Source organism: Myxine glutinosa, chromosome 1, assembly GCF_964187855.1.
Source record: "Myxine glutinosa chromosome 1, kmMyxGlut1.1, whole genome shotgun sequence".
NCBI lineage: Eukaryota > Metazoa > Chordata > Myxini > Myxiniformes > Myxinidae > Myxine > Myxine glutinosa.
Window position 1 is genome coordinate 306650091 of NC_136261.1, and position 24928 is coordinate 306675018.

At 50.6% G+C, this 24928-nt stretch overlaps 1 protein-coding gene across 2 annotated transcripts in view; it reads left to right on the top strand.

The window, feature by feature from the left end:
• LOC137439677 (uncharacterized) overlaps positions 1-24928 on the top strand; it is a 213439-nt gene that overhangs the window by 144384 nt on the left and 44127 nt on the right. For both annotated transcript variants that reach the window (XM_068135666.2, XM_078768399.1), the window contains exons 11-14: positions 11113-14187; positions 14293-14390; positions 18670-18777; positions 19079-19148. In XM_068135666.2, coding sequence (XP_067991767.2) covers positions 11113-14187; positions 14293-14390; positions 18670-18777; positions 19079-19148 — 3351 coding nt within the window. The remainder of the gene's footprint in view (positions 1-11112; positions 14188-14292; positions 14391-18669; positions 18778-19078; positions 19149-24928) is intronic.

The window sequence follows — 24928 nt, forward strand, 5'->3', positions numbered from 1 at the left end:
CAAGTGCAAAAAGACAAAAATCAATAGGTAAATAATCAAAGCAAAAGGAAGGAGAAGGAGAAGAGATAGTTAGGGGTTAAATGCTGTGGGTTAAATGTTGAATGCAGTGTTGAAGAAGTGGGTCTTGAGTGATGTTTTGAATGTGGTGAGTGAGGAGGAGTCTCTGATGGTGTGAGGTAGTGAGTTCCAGAGGGTGGGAGCAGCGATGGAGAAGGCCCTGTCCCCCCAGGATCTGAATTTGGTCCGGATGGGGGGGGGGGGGTCAGGAGGTTGGTACCAGCAGAGCGGAGGTTGCGGGTGGGAGTGTGTCTGGAGAGGAGGTCAGCCAGGTAGGATGGGGCCAGGTTATGGAGGGCTTTGTAGGTCAAGAGGAGGATTTTGTACTGGATTCTCTGGGGGATGGGGAGCCAGTGAAGCTTGTAAAGGACGGGGGTGATGTGGTCACGGGTCCGGGAATGGGTCAGTAGACGGGCAGCGGAGTTCTGAATGTATTGGAGTTTATTGGTGATTATTGAGGGTGACCATAGAGGAGGCTGTTGCAGTAGTCCAGACGGGAGGTGATGAAGGCGTGGATGAGGGTTTCTGCAGCCGTGAGGAGAGGGATGGACGGAGACAGGCGATGTTTTTCAGGTGAAAGAAGGCTGTCTTTGTGATCTGTTTAGTGTATTTGTCGAAGGAGAGGGTTTGGTCAAAGATGATGCCAAGATTCCGGATGTGAGGGGAGGTGGATACTGGGAAACAGTCGATGTTGAGGGCAAAGTTATGGGTGGATTTGGTGAGCGTTTTTGGGCCAATGATGATTATTTCAGATTTATCATAGTTAAGTTTGACGAAGTTGATTTGAAGCCAGGATTTTATTTCAGTGATGCAGTTTGTCAGGATAGAGTGGGTGGCGGTGGAGATGGACTTGGTGGAGATGAAAAGCTGGATGTCATCGGCGAAGCAGTGGAATTGGAGACCATGACGACGGATTAAGTGACCAAGGGGGGACAGGTACAGGATGAAGAGGAGGGGGCCAAGAACTGAACCTTGGGGGACACCTTGGGGGAGGGGAGCAGTGAGGGATTTGCAGTTATTGATGGAGATGAACTGGCGTCTGTCAGAGAGGTATGATTTGATCCAAGAGAGGGCAGTGCCGGTAATGTTAAAGGTGGTTTCAAGTCGGGTGAGGAGGATGGTGTGATTGATGGTGTCAAAGGCGGCGCTGAGGTCGAGGAGGATGAGAATGTTGAGGTTGCCAGCGTCAGAGGAGAGGAGAAGGTCGTTGGTGATTTTGAGGAGAGCAGTTTCAGTACTGTGGTTGGAGCGGAATCCGGATTGGAATGTTTCATTCAGATTATTGGCAGAGAGGTGATGTTTAAGTTGAGTGGCTACAGCGCTTTCCAAAACTTTTGACAGAAAGGGTAGGTTGGAGATGGGTCTGAAGTTATTTAGGGTGTCAGGATTGAGTCCAGGTTTTTTTCAGAATGGGGGTAACAGCAGCAATTTTGAGGGATGGTGGGACGATGCCTGTAGACAGGGAGGAGTTTATTGTTGCAGTGATAAGTGGAGAGAGAGCAGGAAGGGAGGCCTTGACAAAGCTGGAGGGGATGGGGTCAAGAGTGCAGGTGGCAGTTTTCATTCCGATGAGGAGTTCAGAGAGGTCAGTAGGGGAGACTGGGGAGAATTGAGACAGGGGTTGGCAGGATAAGGGGGGGGCAGGTGGTTTGAGGGGGAGGGGGAGCGGGTGCGGTGGTGGTTAAGCTGTTGTGGGTGTTGTCAATTTTGCATTGGAAGAATGAAAGGAAGGAGATGCAGTTGTCTACTGTGAATGACTGGGTGGTGGTGTCCAGGGGGCTGAGGAGTTTGTTTATTGTAGAGAAGAGTGCTTTTGGGTCTCCAGAGCCAGAGTGGATAATTTGAGAGTAGTAGGCGGAGCGGGTGCGGGAGAGGGCATCTTTGTAGTGTTGTCGGTGGTCCTTGTAGGCTTGGGAGTGAATTGTGAGACATGTTTTATTGCGGAGTCTTTCAAGTTGGTGAGCACGAGTTTTCATCAGGCGGAGTTCAGGGGTAAACCAGGGAGCAGAATGGGTGAAAGAAACTGTTTTGGTTTTCATAGGCGCAAGCTGGTCGAGGCAGAAGGAGAGAGTGCGGTTGTAGTAGTCAGTGAGGTCAGAAGGGGTGTGGAGGTCAACGAAGGGAGAAGTGGACATTTTTTCGGAGAGGGTGGATGAGAATGAGGTAGGTGAAAGAGCGTTTAGCTTACGGAAGTTGATAGTGCGATAATGCCTTGGTGCTGGGGTGGGGATGTTGATGGTCATAGTGATGGCTAAGTGGTCAGAGAGGGTGAGGTCGGAGCCAGAGATGGTGCAAAATTAGTCCAGTAGAGCAGACAAGGTCGAGAATGTGACCACGGTTATGGGTAGGAAAGTTGATTATGGGTAGTATATATATCTGTGCAGTGTCTGTGTTGTCTTGTCACTGAACTACTCCCTCAAACTTTTGTGAAATCGTACCAAACTTCTGGAATGCACCTATCTCTCCCGTGGGTATGTCCTAAGGGTATTGTTTTATTTATTTTTTCAATTAATTTTTTTGTGGGGGGATTTTTTGGGGAAATTTTTTTTTTTCAACTTCAATTGTTTATAAAATGTAATATCACGTATATTACAAATACATTTGTGCATTATGATTGTTTGAATTATGATTGGTTTAAACCATGACAAAACGGCAACTCGGGTACAGTCATTTATCTATATATCTACATATCTGGGCAGTGTCTGTGTTGTCACTTAACGACTCCCTCAAACTTTTGTTTCCGTGGTTGTGAAGTGTTTTTAATAACGTGGTGGTGGTTTTGAATCACGTGGTGGTGAGGTATTTTGAATTATGTGGTGGTGAGGTGTTTAAACGACGTGGTAGTGAGGTGTTTTTCAATCAAGTGGTTGTGAGGTGTTTTGAATGACGTGATGGTGAGGTGTTTTGAATTACTTGGTGGTGAGGTGTTTTTAATTATGTGGTGGTGAGGTGTTTGTAATTATGAGGTGGTGAGGTGTTTTGAATTAGTTGGTGATGAGGTGTTTTGAATTACTTGGTGTTAAGGTGTTTTAAATTACGTGGTGGTGAGGTGTTTTGAATTCCGTGGTGGTGAGGTGTTTTAAATTACGTGGTGGTGAGGTGAATTACGTGATTTGAATTACATGATTACTCCATCTACATCTCGCTGTCTGATAATATGGACCAACTTCTATCTACTCATCCCAACTCTCTCTTCCTCATATGTGGTGATTTCAATTGTCACCAGGCCAGTTGGCTGGGTGTGGGTACCTCTCTCACCAGCCAAGGCTCTTCAGCAAAGGACTTCTGCGACTCACTGGGACTGACACAATCTGTCAATTTCCCGACCCGGATCTCAGTCAACGGAGCATCTTCTCTTCTGGACTTGGTTATGACTAACTTCCCTGAAAATGTCTGCTGCTCTTCTTCTGCTCCAATCGGCTCATCTGATCATGTGCTTGTTAAATTGGACATCTCTCTGACCATTCTCAGAGAGCCTCCTCAGCGTCGACGAGTCTGACATTTCACTCAGGCCAACTGGCACGGTCTTCAAGCAGCCATCAATCATCTGGACTGGTCTCCCATCTCTACCGCCTCTGACATCAACTCATCCTGGGAATTCTCCCAATGTAAATTGCTCTCTCTCATGCACAGATTTATCCCATCTCGTCTTCAGTTGTCATACCCTTCCTCCCGTCCATGGTACACGGAATCTTGTGGTGAGGCTGTTGCCCAGAAACAACTTGCTTTCGTCTCCTGGAAAGCAAATCCAACGGAAGGAAATCTCATTTCCTTTCACAAAACCCGAAACAAGTGTGTGTCCACCCTCAGGAGAGCCAGGAAACAATATCTCTCCGTTCTCAAGACCGAACTCTCTTATCTGTCTCCCTCTTCCAAATCCTGGTGGCGTCTGGTCAAATCTGTTTCTGGTGTTTGTTCCCCCTCCATCCCCTCCCTCACCTCAAACGGCTACACGGCTGACTCCGCACGTGGAAAAGTTGAATGCCTCAACTCTGTGTTTGCCTCGAAATCTTGTGTCCCAAACCCATCCCTCTCTGTACCCACCGTACCCAGTCGTACCCAGCTGCTCCTGGACTCTGTGTACTTTCCTCCTGACAAGGTGGAAAAGTTTCTGTCAACCCTCGACTGATTCTGCAACTGGACCTGACGGCATCAGCCCACGGGTCCTAAATCCTGTTCTTCCGCTCTTTCACTCCCTCTCTCTGTTCTCTTCACCCTCTCTTTTGCTCAAGGTCATCTGCCATCTGCTTGCAAATCAGCCAACATCACCGCTTTGCACAAAAAAGGTGCAAAAACAGATCCTAGCAACTACAGACCAATCAGACTTCTCCCAATTATCAGCAAAGTCATGGAATCCATCATTGCTTCAGATATGAAATCTTTCCTCTTCTCCAATGGCTTGATCTCTGATCATCAATTTGGTTTCAGACCTGGTCACTCTACTCTGGACATGCTGCTTCTGCTTTCTCAACAATGGATGGAGGTCCTCAATGCCAAACAGGAAATTAGAGCTGTCTCCCTTGACATATCACGTGCCTTCGATACGGTCTGGCACCCCGCTCTGCTCACCAAACTCTCCTCCTTTGGTATCCATGGAAAACTCCACACATGGCTGGTGGACTTCCTCTCTAGTCGTAGTCAACGTGTGGCCCTGAATGGGTTTCTCTCATCTCCTCCTCCTGTTCAGGCTGGAGTTCCCCAAGGCAGTGTTCTGGGCGCTGTGCTTTTTCTGGTCTTCATCAATGATCTCTCTGACTCTCTTGAAAATCTTCTCTATCTCTTTGCTGATGACTCTACTCTCTGTCGCTCCATTCCTCATCCCTCAGGTCGGCAGTCTGCAGCCTCATCACTCTCTGCAGATCTGGACAAAATCACAGACTGGGCAAACAAGTGGAACATGTCTTTCAATCCTGACAAATCTCACACTCTTACGATGTCTCTCCGAAAAGACCGACTGGACAACCCTCCCATCCACTTTCTGAATAATCCTCTCCAAGAAGTTCTGTCACTCAAGCTTTTGGGTCTCACTATCTGCCATGATCTTTCCTGGGAAAACCACATTTCAAATCTGGCCTTCAAAGCCAGTCGCCGACTGGGCATCCTCCGTCGTGCGAAGTCCTTCCTTGGCACACCTGAGCTCCTCACCACATACAAGGCTTTCATCCGCAGCTCAATGGATTACTGCTCTCCCCTCTGGGCTGGTGCTCCTGCCTCACACCGAGCTCGTCTTCACGCTGTTGAAACCAAAGCGTTCAGAATCATTGGAATCTCCCGCGATGAAGATAACTCCACGGGCCTTTCACTCACTCACCGCAGGCAGGTTGGTGGTCTTTCCGTCTTCTCCCGACTCCTCTCTGGCCTTGCCCCCCCAGCTCTCTCTGGGCTCTGTCCCCCAAATATTCCTACAGGTCGCACAAGATCTGCCTGCAACCCTGTTATGGTTAAACTGCCAAAATCAAGACTCTCTGCTCACCTTCACTCCTCTTTTCTCCCGCCTGTGGAACAAACTCCCTCACTCTCTTCAATCCCACTCCACCCTCCAGGTCTTTAAAACAGCTGTTCACCACCATCTCTTATCTTCCCCCATCCAAAACCTTGATCTTTTCTACCCCTGCTAATTTCACCCCAAATCCACTTTTTTGAAATCCCAACTTCTTTCCTGGAAGTCCTTGGTGTCCTTGTGTTTTATACTTCTCCCATCCCTTCCCACGCCTCCTCCCCCCAAGCCCTCTCCCTCCCACACATCTCCCTGCTCTCAAATGTTATGTTTGTGTGCTTCCCCTTCTCTCCCCATCTTGTCTTCCGCTCCCTCTTTTTATATATTTTGTTTGTCTGGTTGATTTGTTTGTGAAATAAATGTTAGCTCTTTCACGAGCCTCGATTCTGTGTACAAAAAAAGGTGTAATCGTCCCAAACTTCCAGTCTGCCCCTACCCCTCCCGTATGTATGTGCTGAGGGGTTCTTTTTTGAATTTCATATATTTTTTCAACCTAAATCTTCAACTTAAATTGCTTATAAAAATGTAATATCACAAACACGACAAATAAATTTGTGCAAAATAATTGCTGTATTATGATTGGTGTAAATCATGACAACACAGCACCTCAGGTGCAGTCATTATCCTCAGCTAAAATAAGCCAGTTCCACAGTAACGACGCGTGGTGAGGCGAGCGTAGCGAGCCGAGCCAAGCAAGTACATATATATGTATATACATATATATATATATATATATATATATATATATATATATATATATATATATATATATATATATATATAACTCGGCTTGAGGCGGTCCACCGAAACGCGGTCAGGAGTACCGCCGATGTCCAGGGTGAAGTGCTTCGCCCCGGTCTCCAGCACGCGGAAAGGCCCGTCGTACGGGGGCCGCAGTGGTGTCCGGTGGGCATCGTGGCGGACGAAGACGTACTCCGCCGTGCGAAGCTCCGGGGCGACGTGCGTCGGTGGGTGCCCGTGGCATGCCGTTGGCACCGGGGCGAACCTCTGGGCGGTCGCTTGCAGAGCGGAGCGCTGCTGTGCCGCGGACCATGGTGCCGTGGAGTAGGGGAGGAACTCGCCCGGCACCCGCAGCGGTTGCCCGAAGACCAACTCCGCCGCGGATGCGCGCAGGTCCTCCTTGGGCGCCGTCCAGAGGCCCAGCAGGACCCAGGGGAGCCTGTCGACCCAGCCGCCGTCGCGGAGGGTGGCCCGGAGCGCGGCCTTCAATGAGCGGTGAAATCACTCACACAGGCCGTTAGCCTGGGGGTGGTAGGCCGTGGTTCGGTGCAGCCGGACCCGGAGCCCCTGCGCGACCGCCCCCCAGAGCTCCGAGGTGAACTGGGGGCCGCGGTCGGACGAGATGTCTGAGGGGGCGCCGAACCGGGCGACCCAGGTGGCGATGAAAGCCTGCGCGACATCGGCCGCCGTTGTCGACGCCAAGGGCACGGCCTCCGGCCACCGGGTGGTGCGGTCCACCATGGTGAGGACGTAGGTGAAACCCCGCGAGGGGGGCAGAGGTCCCACCAGGTCCACGTGGACGTGGTCAAACCGGCGTTCCGGCACCGTGAACGGGGCCAACGGGGCCTGGGTGTGCCGGTGCACCTTGGCGCGCTGGTACGCGAGGCACGTCCTGGCCCAGCCGCGGACGGCCTTCCGGAGGCCATGCCAGACGAACTTGTCGGCGATCAGCCTTTGGGAGGCCCTCGCGCCCGGGTGGGACAGGCCGTTGATGGCGTCAAACACCTGGCGCTGCCAGCCCGCGGACACGATGGGGCGAGGACGCCCGAGGGAGACGTCGCACAAGAGGGCCACGCCCGCGCCGTCGAACGCCACCTCGGTGACGCGGAGGCCCGTGACGGCGGTCCGCAAGGCCTGGACGTCGGGGTCAGCGGCCTGGTCCGCTGCCATCCGGGCATAGTCGATGCCGAGGTGGACTGCGTGGGCGACGGCCCGGGAAAGGCAATCCGCCACCGGGTTGTCCTTCCCCGCGACGTGCTGGATGTCCGTCGTGTACTCGGACACGGCCGAGAGGTGACGCTGCTGCCGGGCCGACCACGGCTCGGTGACCTTGCCCATCGCGAAGATCAGCGGCTTGTGGTCGACGAAGGCAGTGAACGCACGGCCCTCGAGCAGATGGCGGAAGTGCCTGACCGCCAAGTGAAGCCCGAGCAACTCGCGGTCGAAGGTACTGTAACGGCGTTCGGGCGGGCGAAGCTGCCGGCTAAAGAACGCCAGCGGTTGCCAAGCTCCACGCACCCATTGCTCGTGCACTGCGCCCACCGCGTAGTCCGAGGCATCGGTGGTGAGGGCGATCGGTGCATCGGGCGCCGGGTGCACGAGCATGGTGGCGTTAGCCAAGGCGAGCTTCGCGCCCGTGAACGCCGTGTCCATCTGCTCGGTCCAGGTAACGTCGCCTTTGCCCGGCTTACCTCGGAGAGCTTCGTGCAGGGGGCGCAGGAGCTGGGCGATACGGGGCAGGAACCGATGGTAAAAGTTCACCATGCCCAGGAACTCCTGCAGCCCTCTGATCGTGCGGGGGCGCGGAAACCCCTTCACCGCCTCCACCTTGGCCGGCAGGGGGACGGCTCCGTGCCTGGTGACACGGTGCCCCAGAAAATCGATTATGGTGGCGCCGAACCGGCACTTTGCAGGGTTCACAATCAGGCCATGCTGGCCCAGGTGTTCGAAGAGCGTGCGGAGGTGGCGTAGGTGCTCTTCGCGGGACGCGCTGGCGACGAGGATATCGTCCAGGTAGACGTAGACAAAATCCAAGTCATGCAGGACGCTGTCCATCAGTCGCTGGAACGCCTGAGCCGCATTCTTCAGACCGAAGGGCATGCGCAGGAACTCGAAGAGTCCGAATGGCGTGATGACCGCCGTCTTCGGGACGTCCTCCGGCCTGACGGGGACCTGATGGTAGCCGCGTATGAGGTCCACCTTCGAGAAGAAGGACATGCCCGCCAAACGGGCGGAAAAGTCCTGAATGTGGGGGACGGGGTAGCGGTCGGGAGTCGTGGCGTCATTGAGACGGCGATAGTCCCCGCACCGTCGCCATCCCCCGCCGGGCTTCGGCACGATGTGCAGCGGCGACGCCCAAGCGCTCTCTGAGCGCCGAACGATGCCGAGTCGCTCCAGGGTAGCGAACGCCGCTTTTGCCACCGCCAGCTTCGTCGGCTCGAGGCGGCGTGCCCGGGCGTAGACCGGTGGCCCGACGGTGGGGATGTGATGGGCCACCCCGTGCTTGACGGCCCCCGCCGAGAAGGTGGGCCGCGTGAGGGCCGGGAAGCCGGCAAGGAGGCGGGTGAATGCGTCCGCTGCCGGAAGCGTACAGACCAACGTGGCCGGAACCGAACCGTTCGGCAAGCCGCTTGGCAAGCCACTCGTTGAGCTGGGCAACGCACAAGCGAGCGAGCTGAACATCTCGGCCTGGACAAGACGTCTGCGCTTGACGTCGACCAGGAGCCCATTAGCGCACAGGAAGTCCGCGCCAAGCAGTGCCATGGGCACGTCGGCGGTGACGAACGTCCATCGGAAAACCTGCCCTCCGAACCGCAGAGAGAGGCAGCGTTTTCCGTACGTACGGATGGGCGTCCCGTTCGCGGCAAGCAGCGTGGGGCCCCCACCCGCGGCGTGCTTGTCTGACGTGCCGGCGGGAACGACACTCACCTGCGCTCCCGTGTCGCACAGGTAACGGCGCCCGGAGAAGGTGTCCGTTATGAACAGCAGGCTGCTTGAACGGCCGGCGCTCATCGCCACTATTGAGCGCCGGCCCAGGCGTTTCCCGACCTGTTGAAGGAGCATGGCGGATGACACTGCCGAGCTTCGTGGCCGAACTTGGCATGGAACCAGCACCAGGTGGTGGAGCTGGAGGAGCGCGGCTGGCTCCGCCAGGCCAGTGGAGTTGGCGGGTTTCCCCGCGGTGGCGGTTTTCGTCGCGGCGGTGGGCGGGGCGTGGCGGCGGTCACGAGGTGGATATCAGCATGCTGCGTATGCTGTATAAGCTGATGATGTGGATCAGCAGCATCAGCAGCAGCATCAGCCACGAGGGCCGTGACGGCCACGCCGACTCTCGCCCTCGTGTCCGAAGCGGCGAAGTACTTTTCCGCCTTGGCTGCCAATGCTCGGGGTTCCGTTAGCCCGGTCCCGGCCAACGCGAGGCGAACCTGCGCTGGAAGTTGGTGACGGAAAAGCGCCCGGAATAGAGAACCGGGGGCTTCGTCGCCCAACAGTGACAGCATATGGTCCATTCGGACCGACGGGCGCGTGTCACCGAGCTCGGGGAGATCCAGGAGGCGGTCGGCCCGTGCGTCGTCCGTGAGGCCGAACGTGGCTAGGAGTAGCCGCTTGAGTGCCTCGTACTTGTGGCCGTCCGGTGGGTGGCGAAGGACGGACACAACTCGAGCGGCCGTGCCGGGCCCGAGGGAGGCGACGACGTGGCAATAGCGCGTGTCATCGCCGGTGAGGCGCCGAAGCTGAAATTGGGCTCGGCCTGGACGAACCAGACTTCGGCCTGAGCCTCCCAAAATTCGGGAAGTTTGATGAAGTTGGCCATGGCAATGGCGTCGCGTGTGGAAGGATCGCTCCGGCAGATCCAACGTCAAGGGGGTCACCAGTAAAGCGCGGCGTTACGCGCGCTGCTTGCGAGCAAGGAGGAAGCGGACAAGCGGTAACTTATAAGCGTCTTTATTTCAGGAGCTCACTGTAACACTGGCGCGCTCCGGCCTCCGGGCTGCGCGCCCGGTGTATATCATGAGGCCACGCCTACCCCTCGGGCGTGGCCACCGCCCACTTGGTGCGCGGAATGATGTCACCACGCCAGTGGGCTTTTGTGTCCGCCACAATATAATATATATATATATATACATATACACATATACACACACACACACACATTAGACTCAACCTGTCTGTCTGTACCACCCTGAAACACAAAAACCTTCCTCAGAAAAACAATTAAGTGGAAGTTGCTTCAAATTAATCCAAAACTACAGGAAAATTATATATATATTTTCAATTGGACAAGAAATTGAACCTTGGCAGTTTATCGGCAACAGACCGCTGCCTCGATTGCTCCTGAAAACAAGTTTTATTTGCTGTTAAGAAATATATAACCATTTTTGTTCTTTCAACCAGTGCAAGGCGGCAAAAAAGGGTTGGCGTCAGGAAGGGCATCCGGCCGTAAAACATTGCTTCAAAAAAGGGGACCGAAAAACAACAACAACCACGGTTTCCCGAAAAAGGCCAACCCCCGCTTTGCGGGGAAAAATGGCCTCTAAAGGTGGTTTTTTTTAACCAGTGCAAGAATAAACGGCTCCCATTTTCCCCTTTTTAATATCGTCATATTTTTACCACAGTCTTCTGCTCGTGACTATCAATGCACTTAATTTCCATGCCTCCATTGTAAGATCTCTTGCCATGTCATTGTGGAATAATAAGTGTGGTCAAAACTTTTCATTGACGTTGCATCGATAATCAGATGACTTTTCATAGCTTGTGACTTTCATAGCTCGTGATCAATTGACCAATTTTACATTATATTCATTTCCTTCCAACAGGTGGTGTCTTGCATTCCACCTCTTCATGTGCTCAAGTTCGCAAACAAGAAGCCTTGACCTCTTTTCCTCAGTGTTTGGTGGAAACAGTTCCCACAACTTCACAACAGTCCTCAGCCAAGCAAACTATCTCAGTTGCTTGTCCTTCATCCACTCCACTCACTCCCCAACCTCCAATAGCACCAGTGCACTCAGTTTCACTTCCTCATGCCGTAAACTTGCAGTGCACTACACATCCACTCTCCAACACATCCTCAATGCTCCCATCTATGTCTTTTCCCACAAGGACTTTTCCTACATCCCCATTTCTGCCACCTGGTTTGAATCTACCAGCTGCCACATCTCAGCCTCCTGCTGTCCTTCCATCGACATTGACAACTTTACCTGTTAACAACACGCTTGACTCAGAACTACCTCCATTTTCTTGTGCTCTGCCTGCTACATCCTCTTTTGCTTCTCACCCATCAATTCAAGCCACTTCAAAATTCCAGCCCCCACCAATGTCAACCGCTATTCCTCCGGCGATTGCCCTTTCAGCTTCTCTTGCCACACCCCTTGTGACCATACCTCCAACAGTTTCTCTGCCCCCAGCATTCCCATTTTGCACATCAACGCCATTCATTTTTGCTCATTCTAGCCCTTTGATCTCACTGCCTCCAGTAACATATGGCCTTCCAGCTGCTGCTCATAACACAGTTGTGTCTATTTTACCTCCTGGAGCTACTGTTCTCCCATCTATCGTGAAACGAACAAGTGTCTCAGAAGCTAATAACTTGATTCTAAATGGAGATGTCTGCATGGTATTAGGGCATAAAGAGGAAGTGAGGGAAGAGAAAGAAGAGAAGGGGATGGATATAAATGAATTGTCGGGGAGGAATGAAACGCTTAGTGGGAAAACACAAATGCAAGAAAGTTTCAACGCAGTTGAACAGGATGATATATGTAAGGATTATGATGAAAGAATGAGTATATCTGGTATGTTCCACAAGGAGATAAAAGGTGATGAGAAATTCACAGTAAGTGAAGTACAAAAGAAGAAAGTAAAGGGTTTCTTTGTTGAGAAGGAGCAAGAGGCTGGTGTGCACCTTGATTTGACAAGGAGGATTAGTGTGTGCTCTGAGAACATAAAGGAGCATGATGTATGTATGGAGGAGGCCGTGATGGATGGAGAGAATGCTGGTGATGCCAGCATGTGTGCAGGTGGAGATAAATCGGGTACAGGCACAGGTATGGAAAAGGTGGTGGAGGGTGCCACTGCTGCAAAGAAGGATGGGGATGAGGCTACGAAGGCCAGGGAGGATGCTGCTGGTGTAGGGAAGGCTAAGGAGGCTGCTGCAGGCATGAATTTGTGCAGTGGGAGTGGTGCCTATGCAGAGAGGGGTAGTAGGGAGGGCATAGAGAGGAGTGGTGGAATGAGCAGGAAGTTGGCCACAAAGGGCAGTGGGGTGGGTGCTGGCATGGAGACGCAAGATGGGGCAGGTGCAGAGACGGGTGGTGTGGAAATGGTCGTGGGAGCGGGAATGGAGATGAGCATCAAATCGGGCATGGACAGGCACAGTGTACCAGGTGAGGGTGCAAATAATCAAGGTGAGGTGGACGAGGGCATGGAGAAGCATGGTGTGGAAGACGGGGATATGAAGGGTGAGGCGTGCACAGAAAAGGGTAGTGGGGGTTGCATGGGTGCTGAGATGGTCAAGGAGGCTGGTGTATGTGTTCAAAAGGTCAAAGAAGCAGATGCGAGCATGCAGACATCCAGGAAGGCTGTTACAGGTGAGCATATAGCCAGGGAGGCTGGTGCAGATGAACATAAGGACATTGATGCTAGTGCAGGTGAGCATGTTAGGGAGACATGTTGGAGGGCTGAGAAGTCCATGGATTATGCTGAGGGTGCTAAGATGACCAAGGAGGAGGATGAGGGTACAGAAAAGGCCATCGAGGATGCTGAGAAGGCAATTGAGGCTATTATGGATGCTCAGCAAGCCATTGAGGCTGGTGAGGCCACTGAAAAGGATATAGAGACTAATGCGGATGTGCAGGATGCCAGGGAGGCTGGTGGGGGTGCACATAAGACGAGGGAGTCTTGTGAGAGGATGCAGAAGTCAAGCAAGGTGGCTGCAGGTGTGAATAATAGAGAGGTTGTTGCAGGTGAGCAGGACAGAGAGGCTGATGCATGCATGCAGAAGGACAAGGAGGTTGGTGCAGTTGCACAGAATGATAGGGAAGTGGGTGTGAAGAAATCCAGGGAAGTTCGTGCAAGCACGCAGAAGGATATTGAGCATGGTTCAGGTGCACAGAATACCTGGGAGGCTGGTGCATGTTCACAGGAGGCTCAGCAGGCTGGTGTCGGTGCAAACAAAACCAGAGATGAAGATGGTAGCCTGAATGAAAGGTTTCAAGATGAATATACCACAGAAAGGAAGTTGTGCTTTGCAGAAATAGGTAATGGCATGAGACAGATTGTGCATGTAAATGAGGATAAAATGCTTCAGATAGCAAATCAAAGGCAGGAAAATGAATTTGAAGATAAATTGGTGCCAGTTCATCAGCGAATGCAGGAACTTCCCAATGAAGAGGTTTCAAAGACGAATAATCTTGATGGAGACAAGAAGCAAGATAATGAACAATGGAAGGAGGTCTTCAGGGTCAAGCCTCCTTGGCTTACTCACCTTGGAGGTTTCAATGAGTTGCAGTGCCCACAAAGTTCTGCTACAAACTCCCAAGAGTCTTTTGCAAAATGCAACGGTCATATCCCGAATGGACACTCCAACACACCTGTTTCACAGCATTATAATGACTCAACTTCTCAACTTTCTGGATGCCCCAACTTCAAAATTCCCAGCAACTCAAACCCAAACATAAGGTCCATTGACGATTCCAGATCTCAATTGTCAGGCACCTCCGGTTCACAGTTTTCAGGTACCTCTGGCTCTCAGCTGTCGGGCATTTCAGAGACGACGCTCTCCACGTTATCCAGTTCGGCAGTCTCTGACGGATCTACTCTTGTAGATCAGGGCGAATTCAGGCCAGTGGCCAGAGGCCGAACATTCTCTGAAGGCAGTTCTACTGAGCGCTTACATGGTAAGTCCCCAAACTCAACATGATTTAATGGAAGATGAATGTAAGGTTTTTACAATCCAAACGTGTATTTACATTGTTTTATGTTATATTTTGTTCAATCTGCAGGTTGCAATGCTGCTGACCTGCTTGTGAATCCACTGGATCCCAGGAATGCAGACAAAATCAAAGTAAAAATTGCAGACTTGGGAAATGCCTGCTGGGTGGTAAGTTTACACCCAGTGTTGAATTCTTTCAAAATGTGTATTCTATTTCCCATGCCGTTGAATGATGGAAAAGTATCAAATCAAGAAAATATTGTCTTGCTGAATGGGATTTCAGTTCATTGAGATTTCTGTCCACATAAATGGTCTCTCCTTTCACACTTCAGAGATTTTAACCCGTTGTAAATGTTTATGCAATGGACATGTTGCTTCATTGTTACGTTGTGCCAAATGTTTTTTGGGGTCAGTTAAATAGGGTCCACTCTTGCAATAAAGGTCAGTTTTTAATTCAGCTCGACCTTCAGGCCACTTCTTGAATTGTAAATACCAGCATAACATGTGGTCTTTGTCTTCATGACTGTGTTATCTCCACACTTTTTGGGGAAAAAACGGGGGGGGGGGGGGCTGGGGGAGGGGTATTGTAATCTGCTTTATCTATCTGTCTGTCCGTACACCCGTTTGTCATGCTATCTCCGAAACAATTGTGGTGCGGAAATTCACCAAACTTGGTAGTTATGATCAGCACATGAAATTAAGATGTTTTATTGAGTTTTGTTTTTTTTACTAGAAAAAATTTAGATATATTTTGTGGAGATTGTTTTTTTAATTACAAAAAATTGAGATTTTTTTTTTGGTAACAGAAAATTGAGATTTTTCTTATTACAAAAAATTTATATATTTTATTGTTGAGATGATTTTTGTAGGTCGGTCAGGTACGAAGTCCACTACTATTTGTAGCTGTGATGGAGGTGCTGGCTCAGACCGTAAAGGAGGGTTTACCGTGGGAGTTGTTGTATGCAGATGATCTGGTGTTGATTGCGGAAAGTAGGGATGGACTGAAGGAAAAGATGAACAAGTGGAAGGAATGTATGGAGACAAAAGGTCTGAAGGTGAATATAGGAAAGACGAAGGTGATGGCAAGTGGTAAAGCATGTGGTGAGGTGGAAAGAACTGGGAAGTGGCCATGTGCTGTGTGCAGGAAGGGTGTCGGAGTGAACTCCATTCAATGTACAATGTGCGCTGAGTGGGTTCATCAAAAATGTAGTGGTCTGAGAGCGTCATTAACCAGTGTGGCAGCTACATTCAAATGTAAGGTGTGCACAGAGGGAGCTGCAGATGGAGGAAATGTTGAGTTGGATCTTGGAGACGGCGTGAAGCTGGAAGGTGTGAAAACATTTTGCTATCTCGGAGACATGCTGAATGGAGGTGGATCAGACTCGGCAACGGTTGCTAGAGTGAGATGTGCATGGATGAAGTTTCGGGAACTGAGTGGCGTGCTGATGAGGAGGGGAGTGTCGTTGAAGCTGAAGGGAAAGGTGTATGCTGCATGTGTGAGAAGTGTTATGATTTATGGGAGCGAGACATGGGTCATGGATGTAGAGCAGCAACGAAGGCTGGAAAGGGTGGAAATGCGAATGGTTCGGTGGATGTGTGGAGTATCGTTGAGAGAGAGGAAGACAAATGATGAATTGCGAAAGATGATGGGAATAGTGCCTGTGATTGATGCTGTGAAGAGGAACAGGTTGAGATGGTTTGGTCATGTGTTGAGGAAGAATGAAAGTGACTGGTTGAGAAGAGTGATGGAAATGAATGTAGGAGGAAGTAGAGGACGGGGAAGACCGAGAAAGACTTGGTTGAAGAAGACATGCAGGCAAGGGGGTTAACAAGGAGAGATGCAGAAAATAGGGCAAAATGGAGAAGATTGTCATGGGGACCGCAAGGCTAGGCTAACCCCCGCTCTTGCAGGGAAAATGGCCTTAAAATGCATGTTGTTGTTGTTATTGTTGTATTGTTGAGATGTTTTTTATTCCAGAAAATTGAGATATACATTTTATTGATTTTTTTTATTACAAAAAATTTCTATATTTTATTTAGGTTTTTTTTTGACCAGTTCACTGGTAATTCCTTGTGTATCGCAAGAGGTGACTTACAGGGTTGGCGGCAGGAAGGGCATCCGGCTGTAAAACATTGCTTCAAAAAGGGGACCACGGTGCCCAAAAAAGGCCAACCCCTGCGCTGCAGGGAAAAATGACCACTAAAGGTGGTTCATTTAGGTTTTTTTTATTACAAAAAATTGAGATGTATAACATTTTATTTTTATTACAAAAAATTGAGATTTTTTTTGTTTTTTTGTTTTGTATACAAGATCGAGGCTCGTGAAAGAGCGAACATTAATCACACAGAAAGACAAACCGACACATAAAACATATAACATCGGGAGCGGTAGACAAGATGGGGAGAGAGGGGGAAGGACACAAACACAACATTTGAGAGCAGGGACCGAGAGACATGGAGACATCGAGAGATCTGAGAGAGGGCGAGGGCTTTGGGGGGGGGGCATGGGAAGGGGGGGTGGGAGAGGTATAACACATATGGACACTGCCAGGACTTCCAGGAAAGAAGTTGGAATTTCAAACAAGGTGGATCTGGGGTGAATTAGCGGGGATAGAAAAGATCAAGGTTTTGGATGGGGGAAGATAAGAGATGGTGGTGAACAGCTGTTTTAAAGACCTGGAGGGAGGAGTGGGATTGAAGGGAGTGAGGGAGTTTGTTCCAGAGGCGGGAGAAAAGAGGAATGAAGGAGTGAAGGTGAGCAGAGAGTCTTGATTTTTGCAGTTTAACCATAAGAGGGTTGCAGGCAGATCTTGAGCGACCTGCAGGAATATTTGGAGGACAGAGCCCGGAGAGAGCTGGGGGAGCAAGGCCGGAGAGGAGTCGGTAGAAGATGGAAAGACCACCAACCTGCCTGTGGTGAGTAAGTGAAAGGCCCTCGGAGATAGCATCATCATGGGAGATTCCAATGATTCTGAACGCTTTGGTTTCAACAGCGTGAAGACGAGCTAGGTGTGAGGCAGGAGCACCAGCCCAGAGGGGAGAGCAGTATTCCATTGAGCTGCGGATGAAAGCCTTGTATGTGGTGAGGAGCTCAGGTGTGCCAAGGAAGGACTTCGCACGACGGAGGATGCCCAGTCGGCGACTGGCTTTGGAGGCCAGTTTGGAAATGTGGTTTTCCCAGGAAAGATCATGGCAGATAGTGAGACCCAAAAGCTTGAGTGACAGAACTTCTTGGAGAGGATTATTCAGAAAGTAGATGGGAGGGTTGTCCAGTCGGTCTTTTCGGAGAGACATCGTAAGAGTGTGAGATTTGTCAGGATTGAAAGACATGTTCCACTTGTTTGCCCAGTCTGTGATTTTGTCCGGGTCTGCAGAGAGTGAGGAGGCTGCAGACTGCCGATCTGAGGGAAGAGGAATGGAGCGGCAGAGAGTGGAGTCATCAGCAAAGAGATAGAGAGGATTTTCAAGAGAGTCAGAGAGATCATTGATGAAGACCAGAAAAAGCACAGGAAGAGGAGATGAGAGAAACCCATTCAGGGCCACACGTTGACTACGACTAGAGAGGAAGTGCGCCAGCCATGCGTGGAGATTTCCATGGATACCAAAGGAGGAGAGTTTGGTGAGCAGAGCGGGGTGCCAGACCGTATCGAAGGCACGTGATATGTCGAGGGAGACAGCTCTAATTTCCTGTTTGGCATTGAGGACCTCCATCCATTGTTGAGACAGCAGAAGCAGCATGTCCAGAGTAGAGTGACCTGGTCTGAAACCAAATTGATGATCAGAGATCAAGCCATTGGAGAAGAGGAAAGATTTCATATCCGAAGCAATGATGGATTCCATGACTTTGCTTTGCTGAGATATTTAATTATTGAGATTTTTTTCTTACAAAAAAAGAGATTTTATTGTTGAGATTTCATTTTATTACAATTAATGAGATATATTTTCTTGTTGATGTTTTTTTATTGTTACAAAAAATTGAGATATAGTTTTTCACCCATTCCCAACCTTGCAGGCTTTACTTGCAGTGAGTGCTTTCAGTGTTTGTGTAATTACACAAGGACTGGTAGGATGGCCTAGTTAGAGGTACGCACACTCGCCTCTAAGCCATCTAGTCTGAGTTTGAATCCAGACCCAGCTGTAAACTGGTCGTCCCAGTGTTTCAAGGCATGGTGATTCATCAATGTGTGTGCCGTCCCTCTGATGGACGTTAAACGGGCGTCCTTTCTGCCAGCATTAGTTGGTGGATGTTTAAAATCCCACGGTGTCCTTCGAGAAGAGTAGGTGAGCTATTGCCAGCACCCTGAACAAATTCCTGCCTTTACTACTGCTGGGAAGGCAATGGCAAACCGCCCAGTACAATCCTTGCCCAGAAACTGCTTTGGCAGAACATCAGAATAATTATATAATGTCATTTTTGATCTTGAGTTATAGGGTTTTTTTCTTTCAGCATAAACACTTTACAGAAGATATTCAGACACGGCAGTATCGGGCAGTGGAGGTTCTTATAGGTGCTGGTTATGGGATCCCGGCAGACATATGGAGCACTGCCTGTATGGTAAGGCATCATGTACACCATGTTGCACTTGCACACTACATGGTTGTTCTTACCCGCTGCCATGCTTGTATCGATGTGACAACTGTCTTTCTTTTGCTCTGATGGAGCTTTTTACCAATGCAAGGAGCACCTCTTGCAGGTGTTATGGAAGAACTTTGTGAATTGTTGATTTGCACACAATTATAACATTGGTGTTCAATGTCTGGAGTAGCCACCCCCAATTACAAGCAGTGCAGACTACGTTGCTTTGCATCTTTTCATGTTAATCTGAGATGAGGAGACCGGTTGCTCTTTTTTTCAGGCATTTGAACTGGCTACAGGTGATTACCTATTTGAGCCGCACTCTGGTGAAGACTACTCACGTGACGAAGGTAGGAGATTTCAAATAAATTCCTTGATGTCAACCTAATGTCTTCCCAAGATATGTGTAATTGTATGGTCTTGTAATTTGGTGAGCCATTTCTTTGTTCATCGTTTTTATATTTACTAGGGCATTGCCCGTACTATATCTATATCTAAAATTATATCCCCCCCCTCTATTTACATGAAATGGTTTGGTCCAAAGCGAACGGCTTGCGAGTACGGTGACAATCCCCCCCCCTCTATTTACATGCAATGGTTTGGTCCAAAGCGAACGGCTTCCGGAGTTTGGTAAAGAAATCGCCATCGCGTGCACAAACGTGCAGGAAAGCGAATGAATCGCAAATTCGGTTTTATTAGTTTTAAAACATAGTTTAACGCCAACATAGTTTGCAAACGTGAAATAAATGAATACGCTCTCAAATGTGCCATCCGAGGCAGAGTGTGTCCTCCACGTTCGGCACACGCGATCGTTCGCTGCTCTCTGATTGGTTGAATCGTTTTTTGGACATAGCTCGGTAAGTAATTGTCCGATTAATATGAAACCTTGAAAAGGCACATCCTCGGGTCCCCAGCAATATACCTGGCAAGTTAAAAGTATATCGGACCCGTGGTTGTCGAGAAACAGCGGTCACAGACAAACAAACGTACAGACGTACAGAGATTACTGGAATTATAGATGGATAAATACAAAACAGAAGACTGCTGATTGACCACCCCTCCACCTTTCTTCCCATCCCTTTGTCCATAACATACAGGCTCATTATTTGCCCTTTATTTACTCCTCTCTATAATCCTCTCTGTAACCATCTTCCTTTCTCTTATAACCATACGCCTCCCACAATGTATTCACCTTCCTTCATTTCTTTACTTGTTTATTTAATGTTCAAATACTCGAAAAACACCACCTCCTCTAATATACAAATCTTCCAAGAACCCCCACCCCTCCCATCCCATCCCATCCCATCTATCTATCTAAATATTCTCCATTGGTGATTCTGTCTGTGACTCTGTCTGTCTGGGGGTGTGGCTACACCCGGTCTGGGAGGGGCTTCAAAAACAAATCACCACCATTTTCTTTCCTTACAAAGCTTTGAGGCCTCTTTTGTTTGGCCCGGCGGTGTCTTGCTCTCTCTCACAGTTTTATTTCAACTCTAATTTGATATCTCCTTTCTTTTTTCACAGTCGCTAACATGGTTTTAGACTCGGTTGAAAAAAAAACGGGAATAAAATTCGATGAAAATTACCGTTTAAAGAACGAAATTAATTTTCAAAGGCCGATACCATAAACACCATTGAGACTCTCTCACGGCTTTATCTCCACTCTAACTCACCATCTGATTTCATTTATATCGATGGTTTTAGGCTCGCTTTCAGCAATAATTGAGAAAATTCACGCACACACGGGAAATTGCTGAGATATATTAAAATTTGCGGCGGACTTTTCCAGTTGATGACATTCGCCACGATGAAATATTTAATTTAGACGTAGTCACAATAAAAAGTCAACAATGTGGGGAGAGGTGCGGAGCTTCTTACACGTATGGCCACAGACGGGAAATTGCCAACAGATATTTCTTCGTTCTTATTTCATTCATCATTATTATACGGAAGTAAAGATAATCCTGTTTAAACTTCCATTCATTCCATCGATTTATTTATTTTTTCGCACGAGTTTTCAAGGCTGAATCGTGTTCACATCCAGGATTAATAAACAAACTCCATTTCACGTGTGCATGGACATATAATTCACAGATGTAAAATAAATAAACACAGATGGAAAATTGCTGAGAGATATTTTTTCATACTTATTTTATAAGCTATGTGCACGTACCCTTTAGAGAAGTTTATTTTAAATCTTTAATTTAATGAATGTCATTTTGTATGCTGTAACGAAAAGAGTAACTTTGGTTTTCCCGAGACAGAAAGGTGTAATGGTAATGTTCTTATACACCGCCTAAAATACTTTTTTCCCAGGGACCTTTCCATTTGAGCTGTATTCTTTATATAGTCGGAATGTTTCATTCTCTGGACGTAGTGTTACATGCTCCTCCCAGACCCCCTGGTCACGGTGTACCTCCGAGCCCCGAGAGGAGTCACGGCAGAAAAATGTGTTATTCTGTATGTCAAAGATCAATGGGGAAGCCACACCAATTGTTACCCACAAACAAATATTGTATTAAGATCACACAAGAATAACAGTACAACAACAATAGTAATCAAAAGTACAACCAATATGTGTCCTATGATGGTACCATCAGGTTCACACAATACAACTCACTGTGCTCCAAGTGAGCGAAAAGAAGAAGATTCCCAATGTCTCTATTCCCGGCTTCCAGCCAAAGTTGATTCGCTCCAGTGATCGCCAGATCAATGTCCAATCGTGACCAGAATCCCGTTGGGTTGGCAGTTACAGTCCTGCTGCCAAAGCGGTGTGAAGGCACCCTCCAGGCGACTGGGAAATCACACCCTCGGGTATGGACGTTCCGAGGCGCACAGTCGGCGAACCTCAGATTTACCTTCACAATCCGCGTTGCACACACACACACCAGATACGTCTGAATGCGGTGAAAACGGCTGAAGTCAAGTAAAGAAAAACCTTGCGCGACTCGCAAAGGCTGAAGCGAAGCAAAGAAACCTTGCTCGACACGCGAGTCAAAATGGCCTACAGCCCATACTCGATACTTAACGGCCCGACGATGATTGTCTCCGGAATCGATCCCAAAACCTGACACGCAGGTTAATCTGTCACAGCGATAACCACTCTGTCGCCGGAATCCCTTTCCTGGGAAACCCAAAATTCACTCGTGACTCTTGCTCCAGACGTTCCAGACCTCCAGACGTTCCAACGTTCGCTCCAGACCGCAAAGCAACTATGCTTCTTGTCCGACTCCACTCGCTCTGCCTTCTTTTCCTCTTCTTCCTCTTCGTCGTCGTCCGGTTCCCGATCCGGTTTCCTGTTTCTTTTAACTCTAACTTTTCTACCTTTTGAAAACAGTTCATGAACAATAAAACTTTTGAAAACAATAATAGTACATGGAATCCAAAATGTTTACAGTGGAAGAAAACTACAACAACGGAAGTGACGAATCCGTAACAGTAGTCACAATAAAAAGTTGCAATTCGGTACTCTGCACGTGGGGAGAGGGGCGGAGCATCGTTTACGTGTTGCCACTCATGTTTGTCAATGTTATCTTCAAAATGAATAAAATAATAAGGGAACAGAACGAGACCGCCAATGAACGTTTACACAGACTTGCACGGGATGTTGAGCAACAAAGACATTGGAAGGTAATGTGTGTTCAGCAAACATATACAAGAGCAGCTGAAGTAAATCTGGATGAAGTATCGGATAATATTGTTGAAGATTATCATTGCAGTGCAAGTCTGATGACGTCACCTTGCGTGTACTGTTCTGCTAAACATTTCACTGATGAATGAACAGGACGAGGGGCGGATTTACACTGTGTTGCTCCAAGAGAAAACTTCAATTACCTCTAATATTTGCCATTCCTGCTCGATTGGAACAACTGCCGGAGTGAGGGGGAGAGGAGACAGGGGGAATGGGAGAGGAGACAGGGGGAATGGGAGAGGAGACAGGGGGAATGGGAGAGGAGACAGGGGGAATGGGAGAGGAGACAGGGGGAATGGGTGAGGAGACAGGGGGAATGGGAGAGGAGACAGGGGGAATGGGAGAGGAGACAGGGGGAATGGGAGAGGAGACAGGGGGAATGGGAGAGGAGACAGGGGGAATGGGAGAGGAGACAGGGGGAATGGGAGAGGAGACAGGGGGAATGGGAGAGGAGACAGGGGGAATGGGAGAGGAGACAGGGGGAATGGGAGAGGAGACAGGGGGAATGGGAGAGGAGACAGGGGGAATGGGAGAGGAGACAGGGGGAATGGGAGAGGAGACAGGGGGAATGGGAGAGGAGACAGGGGGAATGGGAGAGGAGACAGGGGGAATGGGAGAGGAGACAGGGGGAATGGGAGAGGAGACAGGGGGAGGGGGAGAGGAGACAGGGGGAGGGGGAGAGGAGACAGGGGGAGGGGGAGAGGAGACAGGGGGAGGGGGAGAGGAGACAGGGGGAGGGGGAGAGGAGACAGGGGGAGGGGGAGAGGAGACAGGGGGAGGGGGAGAGGAGACAGGGGGAGGGGGAGAGGAGACAGGGGGAGGGGGAGAGGAGACAGGGGGAGGGGGAGAGGAGACAGGGGGAATGGGAGAGGAGACAGGGGGAATGGGAGAGGAGACAGGGGGAGGGGGAGAGGAGACAGGGGGAATGGGAGAGGAGACAGGGGGAGGGGGAGAGGAGACAGGGGGAATGGGAGAGGAGACAGGGGGAGGGGGAGAGGAGACAGGGGGAATGGGAGAGGAGACAGGGGGAGGGGGAGAGGAGACTGGGGGAGGGGGAGAGGAGACTGGGGGAGGGGGAGAGGAGACTGGGGGAGGGGGAGAGGAGACTGGGGGAGGAGGAGAGGAGACTGGGGGAGGGGGAGAGGAGACTGGGGGAGGGGGAGAGGAGACTGGGGGAGGGGGAGAGGAGACTGGGGGAGGGGGAGGGGGAGAGGAGACTGGGGGAGGGGGAGAGGAGACTGGGGGAGGGGGAGAGGAGACTGGGGGAGTGGGAGAGGAGACTGGGGGAATGGGAGAGGAGACAGGGGGAATGGGAGAGGAGACAGGGGGAATGGGAGAGGAGACAGGGGAAATGGGAGAGGAGACAGGGGGAATGGGAGAGGAGACAGGGGGAATGGGAGAGGAGACAGGGGGAATGGGAGAGGAGACAGGGGGAATGGGAGAGGAGACAGGGGGAATGGGAGAGGAGACAGGGGGAATGGGAGAGGAGACAGGGGGAATGGGAGAGGAGACAGGGGGAATGGGAGAGGAGACAGGGGGAATGGGAGAGGAGACAGGGGGAATGGGAGAGGAGACAGGGGGAATGGGAGAGGAGACAGGGGGAATGGGAGAGGAGACAGGGGGAATGGGAGAGGAGACAGGGGGAATGGGAGAGGAGACAGGGGGAATGGGAGAGGAGACAGGGGGAATGGGAGAGGAGACAGGGGGAATGGGAGAGGAGACAGGGGGAATGGGAGAGGAGACAGGGGGAATGGGAGAGGAGACAGGGGGAATGGGAGAGGAGACAGGGGGAGGGGGAGAGGAGACTGGGGGAGGGGGAGAGGAGACTGGGGGAGGGGGAGAGGAGACTGGGGGAGGGGGATAGGAGACTGGGGGAGGGGGAGAGGAGACTGGGGGAGGGGGAGAGGAGACTGGGGGAGGGGGAGAGGAGACTGGGGGAGGGAGAGAGGAGACTGGGGGAGTGGAGAGGAGACTGGGGGAGGGGGTAGAGGAGACTGGGGGAGGGGGAGAGGAGACTGGGGGAGTGGGAGAGGAGACTGGGGGAGGGGGAGAGGAGACTGGGGGAGTGGGAGAGGAGACTGGGGGAGGGGGAGAGGAGACTGGGGGAGGGGAAGAGGAGACTGGGGGAGGGGGAGAGGAGACTGGGGGAGGGGGAGAGGAGACTGGGAGAGGGGGAGAGGAGACTGGGGGAGGGGGAGAGGAGACTGGGGGAGGGGGAGAGGAGACTGGGAGAGGGGGAGAGGAGACTGGGGGAGGGGGAGAGGAGACTGGGAGAGGGGGAGAGGAGACTGGGAGAGGGGGAGAGGAGACTGGGAGAGGGGGAGAGGAGACTGGGAGAGGGGGAGAGGAGACTGGGGGAGGGGGAGAGGAGACTGGGGGAGGGGGTAGAGGAGACTGGGGGAGTGGGAGAGGAGACTGGGGGAGGGGGTAGAGGAGACT